General features: G+C 43.1%; 1 protein-coding gene across 1 annotated transcript in view; it reads left to right on the forward strand.

Annotated features, from left to right (window-relative positions):
* The window catches only part of LOC147627446 (protein CANDIDATE G PROTEIN-COUPLED RECEPTOR 2-like), a 63,588-nt gene extending 48,951 nt beyond the window's left edge, over positions 1-14,637 (forward strand). The window contains exons 4-6 of the mRNA XM_086814336.1: positions 12,898-13,000; positions 13,112-13,193; positions 14,106-14,637. Of these exons, the coding sequence (XP_086670462.1) occupies positions 12,898-13,000; positions 13,112-13,193; positions 14,106-14,180 (260 nt within the window). The 3' untranslated portion in view covers positions 14,181-14,637. The remainder of the gene's footprint in view (positions 1-12,897; positions 13,001-13,111; positions 13,194-14,105) is intronic.
* Positions 14,638-24,038: the final 9,401 nt, after the last annotated feature.

Here is a 24,038-nt window from a genome sequence, read left to right on the forward strand (position 1 = left end):
GAAGAAGACTCCCTTTGAGGTTGTAGATAGTTGTCCAGTTGTCAATATGACGACCCGAGATCTCAAGACTTCCACAAGGAATTATGGTGCACATTAGGTGGTTTGGGACCTGGACCAAATGTTGCCATAAGTCCGAGAAGAAAAGAAAAGAAGATTTAATTTTTTTTCCAACTAGCATTAGGCCCAAGATTATCTCGTAGTTATTGTACGGAAGAAAGAAAGATCTATGTATTTTTTTTATCTAGGGGCTTTGTGTAATCTTGGATAGTGATCGGTAACTTAGATACTTGCCAGTACCAAATTTGTCCATGCCCCGCCCGAGACTACAATGCTCTAAACCGTTGAAATGCATGTCAAAAGACATGTTCTGCATATCCAAGTCTGCAAACTTGGTCACAAGGCAAACTCATACTTGGCCTGCAGGAACTCATCTCGAAACTGAGTCTCGGAATTCCTCCATGTAGAGGTTTATCGGCACCATGTAAGGGCTTTCCCCTCTAGATGACCCCTCACCATCTGTATCTTTTGGGCATCCGGGAAAGCGTGAAACTCAAAGTGCACATTCCAACGGTTGAGCCAAGAGTCTACAACCTCCTGTGTCCTCTCCTTCTTGTCGCCTACAAAAGCGTTTGGCGTGAACAAAGGAGCATCTCCAACCGTACCTGGAGTAGTGGCTGAACCAATGAGTGCTCTTTGTAGACGTAACACCTGATCCCGTAGCTGCTGAATATCAATTAGCTTGGAGTTTGGCCATACATTTGCTCCTTGAAGTAAGTTCTACCTCCTTGACCTCTTTTTGCTTGAACTCCACTTGATCCCGTTAGGTTGAGGATCCTTCTCATGTTCCGACAATCAACTGAAGCTCCACCGCCATGTGTGCACGAGAGAGAGAAAGAAAAGAAAGAAAGATATATTAAGCGTCTACTAAAGACCCAATGGGCCTATGAGACCAAAGTGATACAATAATGTCCATGGCATATCTCATCATGGAATGGAAAATAAAACAGAAAGAAAACATAAATATAGCTATCTCAGTGGGGTGATACAAAACTGTCCATGGAAACTCATCATGGAATACTAAGAACATAAAAACATGGGAGCAACATCAGCTCTGAGTAAATGGTATACCACTCTCCAAAATGTCAAGCATGGGGCTGACGAGTATGGCCGAGAGGTCTCCCTCAGCTATGTCACGTGGAAAGGTAGCTCGATGGCGGTGGAGCATGTCCTGGATCTGGAGTTGATGAGGTGATCGTGGCCGGCGGGGGGGGGGGGGGGGTCGAGGGCGTCGGGCACGTTGGAGTGTAGAGGCTCGGTCCGAGGTAACTCCTCTTGGGCGAGGTAGGTCCAGAGCAGCTCGTGGAGGGTCCACAAGATCCACTATGTCGGTGTCCTCCACCTCTTGGGTCCGGAAGAAATTGGTGATGGTTGGCTGCCGAGGGAGGGGCGGGGTGGCTGGGGCCTGTGTCTCAAGAAGGTGTCCCTATGTCTGCGGAGCTCAAGCAGGAAGAGGCCTAGGCAACGCTGGTCGTGGAAGTCAATGATCTTGGAGAGTGGACCGAATCCCTCACGAAATAGACAGTGAAACCTCTCACGGATCTCATAGTATACTGGGTAGCGGCATATGTAATGCTCCTCCGTCTCAACCTCTGTGTGGCATAGTCGGCAGATCCTCTCCTCTCTGGGTGTCCGTATGAGCTTCCCGGCTCTGAAGATGCGCTCAGCTCTACCTGTCTCCACTCTGAGGCGGTGAGAGAGAAAGAAAGATTTTATTAACGTCTTCCAAAAGACCGAACTCAGCCTATGAGACAAATCAGTGTACTTGTGTGGGGTATCCTTTGTCATCCCAACAACATGAAAAAGTACTGAACTAAAAAGCTGAATGAGAGAGAGAGAGAGAGAGAGAGAGAGAGAGAGAGAGAGAGAGAGAGATTTTATTAACGTCTTCTAAAGGCCAATGGCCTATGAGACAAAACTTGTGTACTCATTTTCATGTACGTACAAAGTACTCTATAATGTGGAGATAAATCACTTACAAAGCTCTGGCTAACTACTGTGGGGTGGGTGGGAGGGAGGGGGGGTAAATACATCCAATAAAGCATCTAGCTCCAACCGGTGCCAATGACTGGGTGTAGGATGTCATACATCGGGTTAGGGGCAAGATATCTCCAAATCTGTGCTAGATCAATATGGGGTGTGTCCTCTTTGCTATGTCTCCTCAAGATCTCATCAATCTGCGTCTGGTGAAGACTTGGGGGGCAAGGGCCAGGTGGGCGGGGGCGTCTCTTGGATTATAGCTCTCTCTCTCGGTCTGATGTCACTCCTCTACTAGTAGATGTAGAGATAGTGCGTCTCTGAGTGACCCGGGTTTGGACCGAAGGAGCTGTGGAGGATGTCCCACCATTGAGTGGCTAGAAGAAGGTAATGATCCGTGTTTGAGATGTAGTATCCCTTTGCTGTGGGAGCTGCTGTAATAGCCGCTCTCTATGACGTCGTAACTCCATCAAAAATCCCCCCAAGCATCTCTGATCATGAAACTGCATAACTCTGCTGAGTGGACCAAATCCCTCCCTGAAGAGACAGTGGTATCTCCGCCGAATCTCATAGTATACTAGGCAATGGCAAACATAATGCTCCTCTGTCTCCACCTCTATGTGGCACAATCTGTAGATACGTGTCTCCCTCGGGTCTCTTGTAGCTCTCCATGCCTCTATCTCTAGAGTGTGTGAAGATACCACCCGAAGCTGCCCAATAGTAGTGCGCATGGCATGAGACATATATACATCCATGTACCCCGGTCTCTGCACAAACCCATCCAGAAATGAAATGTTATATTAACGTCTTCAAAAGGCCAAAGTGACCTATGAGACCAAAGTTACAACCATGTGACATCTGATACACTGTCTCGAAAAGAAAAGAAAGAACTAAGTATCTAGCCCCACAGTACATCAGTAGGGGGGGCATCCGGAACCAGCAACTAGGGAGAGTGGGAAGCTAGAGAGAGAGAGAGAAATGAAATGAAATGAAATGTTATATTAACGTCTTCAAAAGGCCAAAGTGACCTATGAGACCAAAGTTACAACCATATGACATTTGATACACTAGAGAGAGAGAGAGAGAGAGAGAGAGAGAGAGAGAGAGAGAGAGAGAGTTATATTAACGTCCACGGAGGGCGAATCCGACCTATGGGACATATCAGGTACATCCATTTACATTCCACTCTGGGTATCGATGCCAAAGAGGCATAAAACTGAAAAAAAAAAAACTCAAAATGAACTCTTAAGACTCTTAAGAGTTTAAGTTACAATGGGTTCTATTGCATCTAGTTCGAAATTGAGGTTCAAAATAAAAATAGCTATATTTCATCCTTGGATGGATTTGCTCTTGGGGGGGTGGGGTATGGAATTCTTTAATGATTGCTTGTCCTCCTCTGTATATTGCCCATTTGCCATTCTTTCTTGCTTCTTTAACTTTATTCAGCTCTGCCGATTTGTTCTTGAGTTGTAGCGGGGTAGAGAGAGAGAGAGTTACAACCATATGACATCTGATACACTATCCACAGAGAGAGAGAGAGAGAGAGAGAGAGAGAGAGAGAGAGAGAGAGAGAGAGAGAGATATTAACGTCTACGAGAGGCCAAAGTCGGCCTATGAGACAAAAAATAATACAACTGTGTTCTTCCGGTCATCGGAAGAAAAGAAAGAAAAGAAAAAGTGTGCATGTGTCTGGATACAAGTGTGAATCATCATGGATCGGTGGAGCCCATATACAAACAATATAAGGGGGGGTGGGGATGTGGATGGAGTGCTAGACTGCTTGCCAATGCTTTGTGCCTGGGCTGTGCATGAATTTGCTCAACAAAGACACCCCAAAAGATATGTCTGGCCTCGTGTTACACAAGTAAATGAGGCATCCCACTGCCTGGTTGTAAATGCCGGCCTCAAAAGGCTCTCCAATATCATGCATAGTAAGCCGTACACCTGGTTCTACCGGAGTAGAAACGGGCTTACATTCATCCATGTGAAACCTTTTTAGCAAACTTTTTATGTACTTAGTTTGCTGCATAACAATGCCATTATCTGTATGCATAAACTGTATGCCGAGATAGTAGTGTAAAGGTCCCAAATCTGACATATCAAATTCAGCTAATCAGCTTTGAAATCTGAAATTTGTGCTTTGCTTGTACCTGTAATGAGCATGTCATCTACATACAAGATGACTATGAGAATATCGGCATCGGTTTTCTTCACATACAATGTGCTTTCAGCTGGACTATTCTCATAACCTTGGCTGGTTAGATGAGCATGTATCTTATCATACCAAGCTCTTGGAGCTTGCTTTAACCCATACAATGCTTTGTGCAACCTGCATACTTTATGTTCCTCACCAAGAACTACAAAACCAATGGGCTGATTTACATATACTTCCTCCTGTAAATCCCGATTTAAGAATGCAGTTTTGATATCCAATTGATGCACTTTCCATCCTTTATGGGCAGCCAATGCAATCACTGATCTTATTGTGGTCATTCTCGAAGTAGGAGCAAAAGTCTCTTCATAATCTATTCCCTTTTTGTGGGAGTAGCCTTTAGCCACAAGTCTTGCTTTGTACCTGTCAATAGTACCATCAGACTTTCTTTTGACTTTGTACACCCACTTTGTTCCAATTACATGCTTGCCTTTAGGCAATTCCACAAGATCCCATGTATTATTCTTCATGATAGAAGAAATTTCAGGTTGCATAGCTTGCAACCAATGCTCATTCTCATGTGCTTCTTCATAAGAAGAAGGCTCTTCTGAATCAAAGAGACCACCCATTGCGAATGCAGACTCCCCACGATGTACATTCAAAGCATGGCTGGAACTAGCCCTTGTTCTACTTGTGAGTGGAGCTGCAAGTTTGCTTTCTTGCAAAGTTTTCAGCAACCATCTTGGCACTGACTTGGCTGTATTTATGGCTGTTTGCTCTTCCCTGACAAGATCTTCCACTTCTTCCATAGAAGGGGGCTGAATGGCTGGCTGGTCCACATGTTCTACATGTGGATTTTCTTGTGTAGGGGCTGGCTGATCTGAATCCCCCCTAATTGCAATGGGTAAAAGTCCATCAAACATGTCCTGTATGCCTGTATCATTGCTTTTATACAAGCTATACATGGGCTGTTCTGAATTTTCAGCAAATACCACATCTCTTCTTACAAAAATCCTTCGTGTAGTTGGATTATAAAGACGGTATCCTTTGCTTTCATTGCTGTAGCCCACAAAAATGCATTTAATTGCTTTGTCATCTAGCTTTGTTCGGAGTTGTTCTGGCACATGTGCATATGCCAAACACCCAAATGTACGCATATAATCCACTGTTGGCTAACGGCTATACCAAGCCTCAAATGGTGTTATGGTTTTCAAAGCTTTTGTTGGACACCTGTTCAACACATGAGTTGCACACATTATAGCTTCCATCCAAAATTTGTGAGGCAACTTTTGTGCTTTCACCATGCATCTTGCCATCTCCATGAGAGATCTATTTTTCCTTTCAGCTACACCATTCTGCTGCGGTGTATAAGGCACAGTACATTGGTGTTTGATGCCCTTTTGAAGCATATAATCCTTGAATGCATTTGACATATATTCTCCACCTCTATCTGAGCGGAGTGTTTGGACTTTACATGCACACATATTTTCAGCCATTGCTACAAAGTGTCGAAGCATGTAAACACATTTGCTTTCGCTTTCAAAGGGTAAGCCCAAGCAAACCTGGAGTAGTCATCAATGAATGTGACAAAGTAAAGATGCCCCCCTATGGATGGTGTCCACATTGGACCACATACATCACTATGTATGAGCTGTAATTTACTTTCAGCTCTAACAGCTCCATCTTTGGGGAATGGTTTCCGTTGCATCTTTCCCAAAATACACCCCTCACATACATGTCTTGGTGGAGACTCAAGAGGCGGCATATTATCAACCATATGATGCTTCTGCAAAAGCATCAAACTCTGAAAATTTACACGCCCAAAACGAGCATGCCATAGCTTTGCATCATGCATAGCAGGAGTGTGGGCAGCCACTGTATTTACATCATAAGTACGCTTGTCATAGCTGTCCAGCTTATAAAAGCCTTTGTATCGTGTTCCAGAAGTGACTATTTCATAACCCTTTGATGGGTCTTTTACTAAACACTTCCCATCTTCAAATTCAACCTTTAAACCTTGGTCGTTTATGGCTGAGACGGAGAGCAGATTTTTCTTTATTCCTGGAACATACAATACATTTTTCATACATATATTGGCACCATTGGCTGCAATAAGTATGACATTACCAATTCCCTTTACTGGATATGTGGTATGATCTGCACATGATACAGTGCGGCCATTTGAAGCATAAACCAAGTGCTGAAATACATCTTTGCATGAAGTGATGTGGCTCGAAGCACCACTATCAAAATACCATGATGCATGCTGTCTGTCAGATGCAATGCAAGACATATCAGTGTCTGAAGCACTTGGTGTGTCACTAGTGCATGTGACCAAAAAAGTGTACTCTTCCTGGATTACATTAGCTGATTGTTGTGCTTTGTCATCAGAAGAGTCTGCTACTGCATTGCCTGCTTCTTTCCTTTTCTCTTTTGCAATCTGCTTCCTACATTCATTGATGTAGTGTCCAGGCTTATGGCAGTAGTGACATTTGCCCTTCTTTTTGGGCTTGTTTGCATCCCCTTTGTCAGACTTTTCACCACTAGAAGAGGGCTGTCCATGACCAGCCTTGCTAGACTGTTGTCCCCCATGCCTAAAGCTCTTTGCTTTACCCTTATCCTTGGCTGTAAATGCCTTTTCTCCACCACGGTTGCTCGATAAGTTTGCTCTTGTTTGCTCTTCCTGCAAGAGTAAACCCACGAGCTCTTCAAAAGTGACGGGATCACCACCTCCTCTCATTGAGAAGTTGAGAGAGGTGTGAAAGCCCAAGTAGGAAGGCGGTAAAGAATGAAGAGTGTTGGTGACCATCTGTCTGTCTGGGATAACCTCATCAATGTTGAGCAATTGTTCCTGCAAATCTTTCACTTTGGTGAGATGATCTGCCATAGAGTCACCCTCATCCATAGAAAGAAGATCCAATTGCCTCTTCAAGTAGGCAACTCTTGCCTCATTGCGTACCTGATACATTGCTTCCAATGTGTCCCATGCAAGCTTCGATGTCTTGCACGAACGAATGTGCGGAATAATAGTCCTTTTCACTGAAAGGGCTATCAATGACATGGCCTGTGCATCTCTAGAGTCCCATCTCTTCTACTCTTGTGTGGGAGCAGGTTCTATATCAGGAGCTCTTTGAGCACCTCCCCTTTGAGGCGTGGTTGGTTGTATGGTATGTGGGCGTGTGTCATCACCACACACGATGCCCCAAAGCCCTTTGGCTACCAGCAAATTACGGATCATGAAACTCCAGACGGAGTAGTTAGATCCATCCAGCTTGTCCTCTTGGGTGAGCACACCAAATACATCTGTAGCATTCTGTGCCATGTCAACAAAATATATCTGCAAGCAAACCAAGCACCAATGTGCACTACCAGGCAACCAAATGTCCTGTGCAAATGTATGTCTGCAAACCAAAGCAAGTGTAAACTTGCACCAAATTGTCCAATTACACACAATGTGTATACATACGCGACAAATCGCAGCTGTAATGCCCAATTACATGCTCCAATCAGAAAATCCCCAATTTTTATGCACTCCAATCGCTTCAATGTGCATCTAATTGGCCAATTTTCACAAAAGCCCCAAATTTCTGCAAGTGAAAGAGGCTCAATTTGCTGATTTTGACCTCAATTTTGAAAACCCCCAAATTTCTGCAAATGAAAGAGGTTCAATTTGCTGATTTTGACCTCAATTTCAAAAACCCCCAAATTGCAGTCAAAGCAACATGCCCAATTTTATCAATTTGTCCTGAAATTGAGAAATCCCCCAATTTGCCTGAATCCTGTACCACCTGCAAGCTTTCAAATCTTCCTTTGTTTTCTTTGTTTATTTTTTCTGTTTGCTGAAACAAAGGTACCTTATGAAGTATGGAAGCACAGTCGGGAAGTACGGAAGCACAGTAGGTGGAGCCTCAACGAGCTGCAGGCAGTTGTGTGAACTGGGCAGCAAGATGCGTGCAGAGTGTGGAGGAGCCGTAGGTAACGGGCGCTCAAGTCGGAAGCAGCACGGCGCTCAAGGTGTCGGGCCCAGCTGCCTACAGGTGTCGGGCGAGCAGCAGGTGGAAGCTGGAGTCGGGTAGGCGAGCATGCGTGCCGTGGGCCAGCACGAATGGCCTGTAGTAGCGAGCCAGTGGCGGGCGAGCGCTGGGCGCTGGAGCTGGAGTCGCTGGTGTCGGAACGGGCGGGAGGGTCACCTTGCACGAACGGACGGCCAGAATGGAACGTCGAAGGTGGGTGCCAGACGTGGTCGGTCGGAACGGCGAGCGAGTAAGTTGACGTTGGGCGGCGGCGACGGTGGCTGGACGGAGCAGGGGCGCGCCGGACGGTAGGTGCAAGGCGACTTGGTCGGAGGCGGCGTTGCGCGCGGAGGTCGGAGCAGCGGACGGACGGGCGGCGCGTGGACGGAATGGCAGGACGGACGGCCACCTGTGGGGTGCTGGCGGTCGATAGCTCTGGGCAGCCGGAGGGGGGGCGTTGTCGGAAAAACGCCGGCTGTATACGGCGGTGCCGCCCGCGAGCTGGGCGGCGGCGGTGGGCTCCCCACTCAGACGGTGGAGCAACGACGGAAACCACGGACGGACGGCGACGGAAAAAACACAGCGTCGATGGAAAAACGCAGTCGATGGACGGAACGCCTGTTTTCGACGGAATTTCGCAGGGTTTCTTCCAGCTGCAGTTTTCCAAGGCCAGCTCCCAGCTCTCAGCTCTGATACCAAATGTTGGGTGTTGGACTCACACACTCACACACATAAACCTGCACATTAGGGTTAGGTGCAGGGTAGAGAAGCTCACACACAGAAATGAGAGAGAGAGAGAGAGAGAGAGAGAGAGAGAGAGAGAGAGAGAGAGAGCCAAAAGTGTGGTATCCACAAAATGCAAGTCAACCCTTGCATGTGTGCCACATCCATATAATATAGAAGTACAAAATATTATATGTTAGAGTGTCCTTTCACACTTGATGTCCAAGAGGAAAAACCACATGGGAAAAAGTGCCCTTGGTTAAGCCCTGTTCACACATAGCACTACCATAAGTGAGCATATGCCTACATATAAAACCTTCGCAATAATAAACAAGGGTTAAATGAATACTTACCACCTGTTCACATGCCACAAACCATGTCAGAATACAAGGCATTCACACGGCTCACGGGTGGGTGTCCCCTACCCGTGAACTGGACACGTCATAACAGGCATTCACACGAAAACAAGTCATGCGAAAACAATTTCAAACAGGCAGAGATGTATGCATATGCATTAAGTAATGGAAATCTCCCGTTCCTGGAACCTATAAATAGCAGGTCTTCCCAAGCACGGAACTGGCTCAATGGGAAGCCTAAACTGGGATCCCTGACAGTGGGTTGCATGTCCTGGCCACACTACAGGTGACATGAGGCCTGCCCTCCTATAAGTGATGCGAGTCCTGGCCTCAGTACAGGCAACATGAAGCTCCTTGGCCTCTCGTACCTTTGCACGAAAATAGAGGAAGACCACTTGGGCAGCCAAATGGTGACATCCCTCCCCTGGCTTCTAAATAGTTGACCTCAATTGAAAAGCCTTCAAATATGCCTGAAGAAGTTGTGGGTAATCTTTGAAGTAGTCTTCATCAACCCATTTTGCATCGATAGGCAAATAGTTCTTGAACTTCACAAGGTATCTCTTGGAAAGCTTACGGACAGGTAGCTCTTTGTGAAACACAATCCGTTCATGTTGAAGAACGTCCTCTAGCTCATCAACCTTTGCCGGCTCTTCTGTGATGACAAGCTCTTTTGGCTCTGGCCCCACATACTTGCGCAATAGTCTCACATGAAAGGCATTGTGAATCTTCCAACGATCAGGCAATGCAAGCCGGAAAGCAACCTCATTGATCTTCTTGAGCACCTTAAAAGGTCCGTAATACCTAGTAGGAAGCTTAGGGCATGCTCCCTCCTTTCCTGGTCTCTTATAGAGTCTTGCTTTCTCAAATTTCAGTAATACCCAATCATTTTCTATGATGTCTACCTCTCTTTTATGCTTGTCAGCAGCCTTCTTATGCTTATCTTGTGAACGAGCAATGGCTATGCGCACTTGTGTAAAGGCAACATCAAGATCTCTGACATATTCATTAGCTGCAAAGATCTCATCCTTAGTGCATAGGATGGGCGGCAATATCACTTTGTTGTAAACAATTTCAAATGAGGCCTTTCCCGTGGAGGCATGCACTGTGTTGTTGTATGCAAACTCTATCAGTGGTAGATACTTTTCCCCAGCTGTTTTTTGGTCTGCAACATAGCATTTGAGAAGATCCAACATGGCTGAATTTGCAGCCTCACTTTGTCCATCCATTTGGGAGTGAGAAGCCTACAAGAAGTCCAATTTAGTGCCCATATTGTCAAACAGAGCTCTTCAAAAGCGGCTTTTAGTCCTGGGATCTCTTTCCCTCACAATGGATTTAGGCATACCATGGTGTTTGATGAGCACTTGTGCTACAAATATCTTGACCATATGCTCAGGCTTAATGGTCTTCCTGATCGGCAAGAAGTGTGCTTGCTTGCTAAACCTGTCAACAATGGTCCAAATAGCATCATTGCCTTGTTGAGTACGAGGCAAATCCATGATAAACTCCATTGCAATACCTTCCCATGGCTGCAAGGGAATAGGCAAAGGCTGAATCAAACCAGGAGCCTTTTGCTTGTCAAACTTGACTTTCTGGCAAGTGATACATGCACATACATATGCCTCTATATCTTTGTGCATTCCTGGCCAAAAGAAATAACGCTCAATCATGCGCGTAGTAGGCATTATGTCTCTATCTCCTGCATACGGAGGAGCATGGCACTCATCAATGACCTTTTGCCTCATGTTTGACACAACACATAAGCAGTTATCCTTCATGAGATACCCCACTTTGATCACATAAGAGGCATGTGCATGTCCAGCCACTAAATCAGTCCATATATGCCCAAAATTAGCATCGGTATGGTACAATTCACACATGGTAGACAAGTCCCCATGTGAGGCAATTGACACTGCAGCCACATATGGTTTTCTAGACAGTGCATCTGTCACCACATTTTTCTTTCCTGGAGTGTGCATAATCTGAAAATGAAACATAGACAAGAAATTTGCCATCTGAGGTGTTCCACAAATTGGTCTAGCCATCCAGACCCCAAAACCTTTCGGTATTAAGTGACCTCCGGTTATCTAATTTGTAGAAACCTCAACTTGTCAAGATCCAAACCCACTCTCTAGGGTCACAATGGGCCAAGTATCCGACCACAGGGTTTTGCACTTAACTTGTACAATCATGTCTATGGTATGATTCGTTTACTATGCCTCCTTGTTCAAACTATGGTGCAACAAAGACAGACAGACTTCAATAACATGTCATGCATGCTACATCTTCACAATGTTTCCATTGCAAGGGCCACATTGTGTTGTTAAGTATCCTCATAGAGCCATTGCACCAAGTGCCCCAACTCCATCCCCAAACTCTAATGTCATTCCTTAAAGAGGATAGAAACATGCTTTCTTGGATTATCCCAAGAGAGTGACAATCACCTCAATGGTGACAGGATCATCAGCCACTTCAACATGCTTGCCCATCAAGATGCTAAAAGCTCAAGGCTTCTATGAGGGAATGCCTTCCATCTCGATCCCAAAAACCTCATGATCTTTACCTCAATCTCCTAATTTGATTAGCGGGTCCCTATCCCAATTTTAGGGAAGGCCCTACAGGTGGCTAGTGGGGGCAGCTCCAAACTTGTCACTCACGCAGCTTGAGAACTAGCAGTTCTTCATTGTAGCCATGGTTGTCACAGTACGAAAATACGATACCGTACGATACAATACCGTACGGGAATTTTTGGTACGATAAGAAATTTTCAGATACCGTACGATAAAATACGGTTTTTATTTTTTACACTTACAACCTATGGAGCTTCAAGCTTGAATGTGAGGGAAGGTTGGGAGGGGAGGAGTCTACAGTGCTTGAGGAACCAGAACATGGATATGTGTCTCTCCCGGTTGGATCTCTCGATTGTCTCCAAAAAAGAACCTAGATGGGTAATGCAATACCAAAGGTCTCCCAGTGTAGCATTTATGACTAAGGGACCGTCCTTGCACAAATACGAGGAGTGCATCTAGGGTAATAAGTTTAGGGACTCCTCTCTAGATCAAAATGGCCATGTCCAAATCTTCTCCCTCGTGCATAACTTGAGAATCTAATTGTCTAGCCTACCAATACCAGGGATCCCCAAGTGATGTAGCAAGATTCTCTCATCCTACCAATCAAGTGTACACTACCAGTCTACCTCGCCAGATTTTTTAGGTCTCTCAACAACCCCATATGGAATACTGAGTGGACACGAAAGTTGCGAAGTATTGCGAGCATTTGGGATCTTCGTAAAGCAGGGTTTCTATATTTTTTTTAGCATTTGGAAATTTTTTTTCCAAGGAATTTTTTTTTTGGGGGGGGGGGGACTCTTGCCATACGATATCGTACCATACGAACCGTACCGTGTTCGTACGCGTACGAGAAACAACTATGATTGTAGCATATCAACAGACTAGGCAGATCTTCTAGTTGCAGCGGGAAGCCTCGTGTCTAGTCCTAATGCTTGCAGTTAAGAGTGCAGATTTTATTTTATGTCATCACTTAGGCTTGCATATGCACGCTTATGCTTGTATTGGCTCACGAATATACTAGAATGAACACTCAGCAGCTCTTTGTTTTGCAGCTCGACCTTCCTTTTACCGCTACATTGTGATCCTCTTTGTACTCAATGTGTTATCGGCATTCGGCAATGCCCTTATTTGCTTCGGAGCAGATTTTGGTTACTGGTATAGCCCCTCGAATCTCCATTTTGTGCGTTACTTAATCAAAATTAGGCGTTTGTATTGGAAAATACAGAAAAGTACATGCCTGAATTATTCGTAGCTTGCTTTTTGCAGCTTGCATGGGGTTTCTACATTCTTCTACAATGGTTTCTATCCACCACTTCTCTACGTTACCTTCCTTTTTGACTACTTCCTTGTGAGTGATAATGCTGGAATTTTTAATGCTAAATTCAATATAAGGTTTTGGACACAAGTATACTTTCACAGTTACAGAAATGATCAATGGTGTATCTCACATGGGGTTTCTACATTCTTCTACAATGGTTTCTATCCACCACTTCTCTACGTTACCTTCCTTTTTGACTACTTCCTTGTGAGTGATAATGCTGGAATTTTTAATGCTAAATTCAATATAAGGTTTGGACACAAGTATACTTTCACAGTTACAGAAATGATCAATGGTGTATCTCACATTTTATCTTTAAATCATCCATTTAATGCCTTAAAAAAATAAGAATACTCCTTTGACAATTGCACCGAGGCCCTAGGAAAGTGAGCACAAGGCTGTTGGCATGTAGACCAGGGTCAGAGACCCATCATACAATTGTTGGGCTGCTCAGGGCACAGGACAACGGATCTCTATGGTTTTCTAGGGTTGGATTTGGGAAAGGCTACCCTAAATTGGTATATTGCTAGCGTGGAAGGGCAGACTGGCCTGATGAAGGTACTGTATGGGAGCAAGAGTCATTATGCAAAATGGCAGAAAAGGTTGAAGGCAGGAGAGAATGTGTGGGCACTGGGAGCAAGAGTCATAATGTAAAGTGGCCGAAAAGGTTGGAAGTCTTGTCTGTTTGTTGGTTTTCATCACTTGCCCGGAACAGGGAGAATACTGTGGCAGGAGTGCTTCCTGTTCTCAGGTTGGAGGAGCATTGTATCACTCCTACATTGTTTGTTGCTGGTTCAAACTGTAGGAACATCAAAAGTGCTCATGAATCCTTGACATCATAAGACCTAGAAACTAGATGGAAGGTGGTTAAAGCACTTGTCCGTAGGGAGGGTAATGTGGCGTACGTTTTGAAGATTTGAATGCCTTTCTTGCTTTGTGCAGGAAGAAGATGTGCATCTTGATGATATTTACTATTCAGAGATGAAGGATGCAGGCTATTTTGACACGTGGGATTGATATCTTTTGAAGCTCGCTGCTGTGTGAAGAACCGCCTACTGTACAGGGAAAAACACTAGTAGTCTTAGGATATCATGTAAGGCCATGTGCTACATATCTCGTTGGTTTTGCAGTATATTACGTGTTTTCAAATCTAGTGCACATCTGCGGTTTTGGTGCACTTAGCAGTCAAAGGAGTTGTGGTATCAAACAACTATTTTCACTTGTTCATAGATACGCTTGCAAAATGCCATTGTTATCATGGTGCAATCAGTATAGAACATTCATAAGCCAATATCTGAAACCAGATAAAATACATGCCCACATTTTTTCTGAGGCACATACAGATGGTGTGTATTTCCAACCATCAAACTTTCCACTATATGTGCGAGAAGTTGATTGATGCTTTTTACCGACATTGTAAACTACTGACATGCATGAGAGGGAACATTGTTGCAAGCATCTTATTTTGCACTTATTTTTTTTCTGCTTGAGGAAAGTTGTAACATCAAACTTCACCAGAGGTTGAATTGCTACACACGTGGATCACAATCTATACTGCTTAGCTTGCTTTGGGGCATGGAAACTACATAACTGGAGATGGCTTGAACTTCGTCGTTTAACCAGATTTTTTCATTTTGTTTGTCCAGAATAGAAGCTCAGTAGTAAAAAAAGGGTGAATACCCAAATAATAATTTGGTGATTTCATCCATTTTCCTGAAGTGAACTAGCAGAAGGCTTGATAAACATTTATTTGATACAAGAGTTATTACCGTTCGTTGTCTTGTTTAGATGGTTAGTATAACAATTTAGGTTATCTTGGTCAAGATACTTTTCAACAAAGGTCAAGTGATTTAAATTTGTGATTACGTGGTGCTTCAGTTCGAAGGGTGTAAACTTCAAGAGGGATAAATGTTCGAGGCAGGCTGTAAATGTCTAGAGATGAATACTGCAGGCAGGCATGACTGTAAAAGCGTTGATTCTTCAAGTTAAGTCTATTATAGTTTACTTCTATCTAGTTTAATCAGATGAAGGTTAGTTTAGTCTCTTGACCCTGTTAGAAAATTCATTGAGAAATTCAAAAAGGTAGAATCGTTCTCGTTTTTCGAGCAAGGAAAATTTTCCTGGTTTCGGTTTCGGAATGATCACCAGATTAGTCTCGTGTCCAGACATTTGAGGGCGAGGCCTCGAGTGGGAAATCCTGCCCATGCAAGAGGAAGCTACTTCCGTTGCTACCAACCGGGAATTCCGGTGTGCAGAGGGGGCGGTGGGATCTCACAGTTAGTATCAGAGCCGTGTTGTAAACTTATGAAATAGTAGCAGAAACTGCCTAAAGCTCTAAAGTAAATCTGGGAAAAAAATGTTCACACTTGCTAAGATTATGTTTGAAATAAATTCATAAATTGAAAACTCATAAATTGAATCCCCTGTATAAGATGTATTTTGATGGAAGCCCTTAGGATTTTCGCATGGTTTCATGAGGTTACACAGATAAACCCGTGCTTGAGGTTTGCTAATGTCTAGCCTATCGTGGTTCTGTGGCTGCCTATTGGGCAGATTTAGAGGCCACATCTGGGCCATCATCACCACACAATCAAGGGGATGGCTAATTGAGCTGGTACTGGAGGGGAATTAATGTCGGCTTGCTGCAGGTAAGCTTGTGTGTCGTAATGTTTTTGTACTTCTGATGATGAACTGGAGGCCACCAAATGTTTGTTCTGCATTTGATTCTGCCTTGAGAGCTGAGCTGGTCTACCTTATGTTGTGCCGAATGTTGAACTCGGAACAATGCCAAGCATACATTGGAGGTGAAGCTATGCAACTCTGGGAAAGAAGAGAAGTGCTATGCTAGGCAGCTGGTGTTTTTGCATAGTGGTATAGCGATGAAAGCGATGAGAAAAGCCACTGTATTTTCTGATTCAGAACTTCTTGTGGTGCACTTGTTGCTGGTTGTCTTGATCTGCCCCATGGAATGTTGTCTTTTTTCTTCGTATTGCTTTCAAGTGGGGGCACTTCTCTGCTACTCCTATAGTACGGTGTTATGGCACTATTCCCATTGTTGTGAGATGTCATTGAATAATGCAATGTAATATCACTATTGTACAGTTGTTGAGGGGAGGTGGTGAAACACTCCAAGTAAGAAGTCCACGTACTTGTGTGTGTACCCAAGATCAATACACACAATAACATACTTGAGAAGCTCGGGCAAGTAATCCATGGTCATCTACACAAACAATATATGTAAGCATGTAGACATAGGTGGGTTTGGTTAGTACTCTAGATAACAAGATATGATGGTAAGCCATCCTCGAGCTAGAGACCAATGCAAGTGTAGGCGTACTCCGTACCCTCAAGGCATGCACATCCCATACCATCACACTTGTCCTCATGATTATCATTGGTGTGGGTAGCTAGTGGGCTACTTAGTAGTTGGGTCCCTTGGGGGGCTGTTCTCCCAAGGTGTCAGTCCCACAAATGAGGCACAAATTCAACTATATAGCAACTAATCCAGTGCACACTAAGTAAACTGTTTGGCTGGCCTCTATGTTGGCCTCGTTATGTTTGGACACTGGACATAATATTCTCCTTCTAACGAAAGGAACCACCACTTAGAACACAAGCACTTTTAAAGGGTTCGTTCGCACTTGGAACATAAACGGATAGATCCTCAAGTGTTGCAAGCTTTTGGTCAAACACTAAGCTATCTCCTACATCCAGCACACGTACCTTATCCAAGAAAGAATTTCTCAGGTGATCTCATCAATCTTATTCAAGATTAATCAAGGTCAAGAATATCTTGGAGACGGCTTAGGTTTTTTCAATGCTCATTTCTTCGAGCTTACCTTACGCTTTTCAAATCTTGTGTCATTGGGTTTTGCTTTAGAGCCGCAAATTGCAACTTCTCTATGGGTGTGTTGGCTCATCCATCGGGTCCTCACTCCATTGTCACATCGGAATGCTCCTTTGCAAAGGGGTGAATGGAGAGCTTTCTATGCCTAGATAGAGGCAATAAGAGATGGTCCTTAACGATGGTTCTCTCACAAAAGTTGGGGGAAGAAGAAGCTAAGAACTTGCAATCAAACCTATTCAGACAAGCATCCATCAAGCATGTAAGAATCCAATAGCATGCGAGCAAGCAAAAAGAGGGAAGAAGGGGAGCTCACAAGTAAACTATTGCAAGGGAATGTGCCTTGCTAATGGTAAAAAATGACTAGTTTTCACACTAGGTTGGTCAAAGTTAAAAATGGTATGGTCTCTATTACAAGTCTTAAGCAACTATGCACATAGAATTCGCAGACTTTCTCTGTTTGACATTAAGCATAGGGTAAGGCTACTTTATATGTTCCAGCGTTGTCAAAGGAATAGTGTTCGTTAGTGGGTAAGATGACAAAGCGTCTTATGGTAGGTTGGGTGGGTGAAACCATGTTAACGTATGGATTAGTTAACATTTTCCCCTTCTTAATTGTGATCATGTCCTCGCGTCAACTAAGTCAGAGGTGAAGTGGTTGTCGAGGGGAAATGTGCAAGGGTTTAGTTGTAAGTGGAAGTTGATTTGGGTTTGGTCTTAGCGGGATTTTCTTTTGGACTTGCAAGTTGTTTAGCAATTGGATTATCCAGGCGATGTACCTGCAAGCAAATCCAACTGTACTTGCTCTACCCTCCGTTGAGAAGCGGGAGCCAGAATAAGCACAATGAAAGAGGGTGAGAAGTGATTTACCTGCACTTTCGATTTGACAAATGAGGATGTCGGCATAGTGTTGATCGTTGCTTTCCGGAATGTTGGTATATGGGACCGACATTCCAGAATATTCTCGTCGATGGCTTCTTGCCTGCAGAAGTTTTGCCTCCTTGTCGACGTTGGGTGTGTAGTTACGGGGTGGCTGCTTGCGGTTGTGCTGGCTTCACGATTGGTGTACGGAAGCCTTGGTGAGGGGTTGCAGCTGTGCCACTGGTGTCGAAAAAGTTGGTTGTTAACTTTGTCAATGCTTGGAATTTGCCTGTGGGATGATGCTTGGTTGGGTGCCTTTGCGGGTGTTGTGCGGACGACGTGGTTGGGATGCCGGTTGCTTGGCTTGAAGTGCCGGATTTTTGGTTAAGAGGTGGGGGCCATTAGCTTGAGTTTGAATGCCGACGGTGGTACTAATGGTGATTTGGTTGGTAAAGTCGGCTGTGGTGTGGTGGTTGGATAAACCGGGGGTTATGTTGTTAGAGAAGTTGTGGCTGGTGGCTCTTGGTGTTGGAGAGGCGGGGGCCAGGAGGCCGTGCTTCCTCTCTCACTCACTCTCTCACTCTGCTCTTTCTCTCTCTCACACACATAGGTGCACATGCACACACTCTCTTTCTCTCTAGCTCTTTCTAAGACACTCTTGCGCTCGGCTTTGAGGATCAAGCTCTCACATCCCTTATCCTCTCCTCTTTCTCTCAAGCTCGCTCTCCCATCTTTCTCTCAAGATCTCTTGCTCTCTCAACCACTTTCAAGTACTTGCAACCTCTTCTCTCTCACACGAATGAACGAACTCTCATGCACCTTAGCGTGGTAGTAGGAGAGGTGAAGGTGGGTGAAAAAGTCATAAAACATGGTATATGTAGTTGTGTGAGGTTGCATGCATTTCTTCTTGTGTGAGTGTTTAGCTTGATGAAACTGATTGGTGGAGAGCACCAAAGAAAGAAAAGAATGACACAACTCAACATGGTCCATGATTCCCACAGATGTATAGTCAAGACAATGAGTTGTTTGAATGGAAGAAGTCGTCCAATCCAGCTTCCAATTCACCGACTTTCACATCACGCCTACACGGTTGTGCCTCCCCTCACAAGGTAATGGCCCATCCTCACCATAGCTTACAATAGCTCACTCTCATGTTTCTTTACACGGTAGCAGCTTGGGTTCATGTGGGTGCCCAACCACCCCTGTTGCCATTTCTGATGCAGCTCATCATCTCAATCTCCACGAACTAGTGGCATTGCACCAACCTTACAACGAGCCTTAAAAGGCAAGAAATGGTGTTAGAGTTGCCAAAGCTTAAGGCCCCTATCAAACATGTATGTGAGGGGTGCATTTTAGGTAAGATGCAACATGGACATCATTCCGGAAAGATGGATTAGGTATACAACTTATACATAGTGATATATGTGGTCTCATGAGAGGACACCATGGATCGATGGATATCTCTAATTTGTGACTTTTATTGATGACTACTCCATGCACACCTAAATGGGCCCTTTTGGAGCCCATTAAAAAAATAAGGCTAGCCAATGAGAGCGCTTGGATTCTAGATCCATGTAACATGGATCTTTCTTGTCAGTGAGGGCCCCACATACCATGCATCCCTAGTCCTCATGAATGTCACTGGTGCAGCTAGTCAATGGGCTAACTAGTTGTTGGTTCCCTTGAGAAGGCCCTCTCCCACAGTTCAATTTTCACAAAGGAACTCTTCCACAAATGATCCATAAACCCAACTACGTAGCCAATAATCTAGTTCACACTAAATAGATTATTCAATCTACTTCTATGAATGCTAGCCTCGTTGTGTTTGCACCTGGAACATAATAGATTTTGGATCATGATTGAGATAATAAAAATTAAGTTCTTGCACACTTTTTCACGTGCTTCTATTTTACAATTGATGTGGCATAAAGGTTATTAGAAAAAACATTTTCATTAAACCTCTCAAATAGCACATCTAATCACTTTAACCTAGGCTACTAATTTGCCATCACCTAATGATTCCATGAATCTAAACTAATCAAGTGAGCAAAAGTTTGGAAGGTAAAAATAAGTACAACAATTCATGATTAAAGTGTGAAGGAGACTAGTAATTACTTAAACATGAAGTCTAAAAAAGCAAGGGTACTCAAGGACATGATCAATCTCACTATTGCAATGGGTACATTAAAGGGCAACTCTAATATAAGAATCTAGATCCACTATTTTCTCCATGATTAACTCCTTGATTCTCATCATCATTAAGCCCTAAAATATTTAATCACACAAATTTTCTTAGTCATCCTAGAATTCAGGCAACGTAGATCAAAATTTCTCACCTTTTCATGAATTTACCAATAACCTTTGATAATGAACCTTTCATGATGAACACCATGAATTCACCTTTACATAAAGGTTATTGGGTGAATTTACTATTCACCAACAACATTTGACAATGAACCTTTTAGGAACACCATACTATATGACATTGCCATTTAAGATGAATTTTAAATATTGAGAGAGAGAGAGAGAGAGAGAGAGAGAGAGAGAGAGAGAGAGAGAGAGAGAGAGAATATAGTTGCTATGCAGATATTGTATAACAGCTTCAAATCATGTCATAATTTTTAAAAAGGAGCTCGTATCTTGTGATGATAAATAAGAAACATCTAAAAAATGCGGATTCTTATGAAATATTATTGGGTTTCACCTCTCATGGCTAAATCTAATGAGATTCTTTTCAAAGCTGAAAGAACAAAAAACCTTCAAAGTTCAAAGGCATAAGGGAGTTTGTTTTAATGTATTAGACAAATACAAGATTATAAATAGTTCACCCTGAAGAAAATTGACTAGAGAGAACATGAAGATATCTGCCCCCCCCACATAGTCCCCATCTCTCAATCATAAAGCAATATATAATAGAGTAATTCCCTTAGGCTCAACACGTGTAAGTTAAGCTCCCTTGAACATATATTTCTAAAAGAGAGGTTAACCATAACAATAACTACTGTAAACTACCATATTAGCTAGAGGTCAACTTAATAAATCCCTTGAGATCCATGGGAAGATCTTTAATAGCATTCACCATCCCAATATAGCCCCAGCAGTAGCAGCATCATTCATAATTTAAAATGCTTAGATATGAATCCATACCACACCTAGTCCCCTAACGTCCATGGAGACGTCTTATACATCCTTTACCAACTAGAAATATTCCTAGTAGTAAAAGCCTCTACAACGTAAAGACCAAACTTAAAGAAACTTCTAGTTCATATGAGCTAAAAAGAGATAGCTCCATTCAATATAAACTTCTAACACTTTTTTTGGGGGGGCCATTTTGGGGTATTGTCACAACTTATTCCTAGGGGAGTCCCCAATTATTCTTGAACTATAGGACATTTTAGAAATAAACTAATGCATCCATATATCTCTTCATCCATTTACTTGATAGTTATTACAAAATCTTTGTTATTTAGCCTTTTGTGCTAGCTTTGAAACCTAAGGATAGAAAAGGAGGGCGGCACGAAGGGGGAGCGGTTGCATGGGAGAACACCAAAATATCATACTTTAAAAAGGAATCACCAAAGGATCTAGGAGAGCCATGCCATTCAATTAGATGCATGGACCCCTTCTTCGAAGCTCTAGCAAGAAATTTAGTAGAAGGCATGTTTCAACATACAAGGAGCATACTCAGAGAAAACAACAAGAAATTTAGCAAAAGGCATGTTTCAACATACAAGGAGAAATCCTACCATTGTCCATAACATCTCACTATATAGGACTAGTAAGCTCATAAATGTAATAGAGCCTAGGCCTAGAGCTACCTTTGTTCAAAGCAAGTACTCTTATTACCAAGAATCTAGCCATGACATGAAACTTCATATCCAAAATACCCAACCCTCCCATTCCTTGGCCATACATACTTTGTGCCAAGCAAGAATAAAACAAGTTTTTTTTTCCATGCTTAGATTTCCATGAAAGGATTTGATAAAAACTCATCAATCACTCCCAACTCCTAGCTTCAAAATCCAATATTGGGGGTGTAGAAATATGAACAAACCATCACATTTACAATAATTACTCTGAATGAAAAGAAAGGTAAACATTATCCCAACATTGACAATCGTTCCAATAGAAAGCTCTCCCAAGGTGATGGCCTACTTTCCCCCTGCCCTGTCATTGGTTTGTGATGCAGTGTGCCTTGTGATGTGTACAAGCTCCTGTGCCTAGTTGTCTCTTGACTGTGCCAGATGGGCATGGTCTATGGGTCGCCTTCCTAGGCCCTTGTGGGCACTAGTTGGAGACCTTGCACGTCTTACACCACATCAGTGTGCTCACAGACATGGTCACCACCACCACATGACTGCTGGTAGAAGTCAATTTGTCCATGAACTCCACGACCAACACTGCTTGGAGGATGATGCCTTGTAACTCGAGTGACCATACATGCTGATGAGGATCATACAATAAAACAATCCGAATCATTTGCATCATAAACAACTTAAACTAGGATAAGCACCTTAATCCCCTCCCATCATTAATCCATTACATAAACAACTTAAACTAGGATAAGCACCTTAATCACCTCCCATCATCAATCATTTGCATAAAAAAATTAAACTAGGATAAGGGACCTTTATCACCTCCAATCATGTTTGAAAAATCTCAAAAAGCTTTGAAAACCAAGCCAAACCATCTCTTCAATTGGGAGACGTGAGCCCACACTCTCGTGAAAAACAGGTGCGTGAGTCTATTTTCACAAAACCATGAAAAACATACGTGAGTCTAGTAGATATGATCTTAGAGACATGAGCCGTTAGTTTGGAGATATGATTTGTGAGTCTACACACGTGAGCCTAGAGATGTAAGAGACTTGAGTCTAAAGATAGGTATACCTAAAATTGTACTAGCCAATGAAAATTACCTTGAAGACTTATATGGACATACCTACTCATAAAGGTTTTAATGTCTCACAATCTGGGTGAGAAAAAAAGGAAAATTCTTGTCCTTTATAATTATTAAAGCATTAAGTATAATTATTATCCAATCTCTTACCCTTTATTGGTGGATAAACAAATTACTCAATCTCTTGTACTTTGTGAGAAACAAATTCCAAGGAAAATTCTTTTTTTTTTGCCAAATTATTGGAGCATAATCTTTTGTTATAGGCCCGGAGCCCCATGCACTGCTTGGAACCATGCCCTAGTAGGCTTATTTCATGAAAATAAAAAATGTAAGCCTGTTTTATAAAGAAATCTATGAGTCATAAGGCATGAGCCACAAGAAGTGATCCTATCTATAGGCATAAGCTTAGAGATGTTAGTCCACAAAAGCGTGCCATGAGTTAGCTCATAAGAACTATGTGAGCCTATTTCATACAAAACCGATGTTAGTCGTCTAGATGCATGATGTGAGTCTACAAATGTAACCCTAAATATGTGAGCCTAAAGACGTGAGCCTAGAATGAAAAGGATTAAAAAAAAACTCAAACTCCAGAAAAAAGTTTTACAACATGAGTTTGAATCCATTCAAACATGGTTGGAAGCACTAGAGACCAATTCACAGGGTGGTGTAACCCTTTGATGCGAACTCGTGGTGGCCTAATTGTTGGAAATAATAATCCAATCAATCGTAACAATATCCACCAAGCCTTTAGTCCCAGCAAATGACTAGCACTCAGAGTGTTCCCATGTAAAGAAGGCGGTTTAAGCAAACAATCATAGCTCAATAGAGTGCTTCCCTGGAAGACTCCTTCATATCTACCTCAAGAAATGAGATTTGGGATGAAATGAGCCATTTAAATGCACGCGTCAGCGAAGGAATAACTAAACCCTAGGAATAGGAGGAGCTACCGTGGCCTTTTGAGCCCTAGATTCACCAATTGGCTCAATGTTATAATAGTGCCACATCAACTTTGTGAAAAGGTCATTAAACCACTCTATACTTAGGCAAAGCTCCAAGAAAGAGAGAGAGTAGGACCAAGTACCTTAAGGTTTTCTCCCTTAGGAAGTAGTACTATTAGAGACGAGCATTCCATAAAACACTCCAACAAGCACACACAGTGTAAGCGGGAGTACTACCCTTAATACGAGCCCATGATGGAAGTTTCTTCACCACCTCGGGGGGTTCATTTAAAAATATGTAAGTCTACTACATGTGATCATTAGGAGGGGTAT

This window comes from Cibotium barometz, chromosome 20 (genome assembly GCF_041138505.1).
Source record: "Cibotium barometz isolate CiBa-2024 chromosome 20, ASM4113850v1, whole genome shotgun sequence".
NCBI classification, from domain to species: domain Eukaryota; kingdom Viridiplantae; phylum Streptophyta; class Polypodiopsida; order Cyatheales; family Cibotiaceae; genus Cibotium; species Cibotium barometz.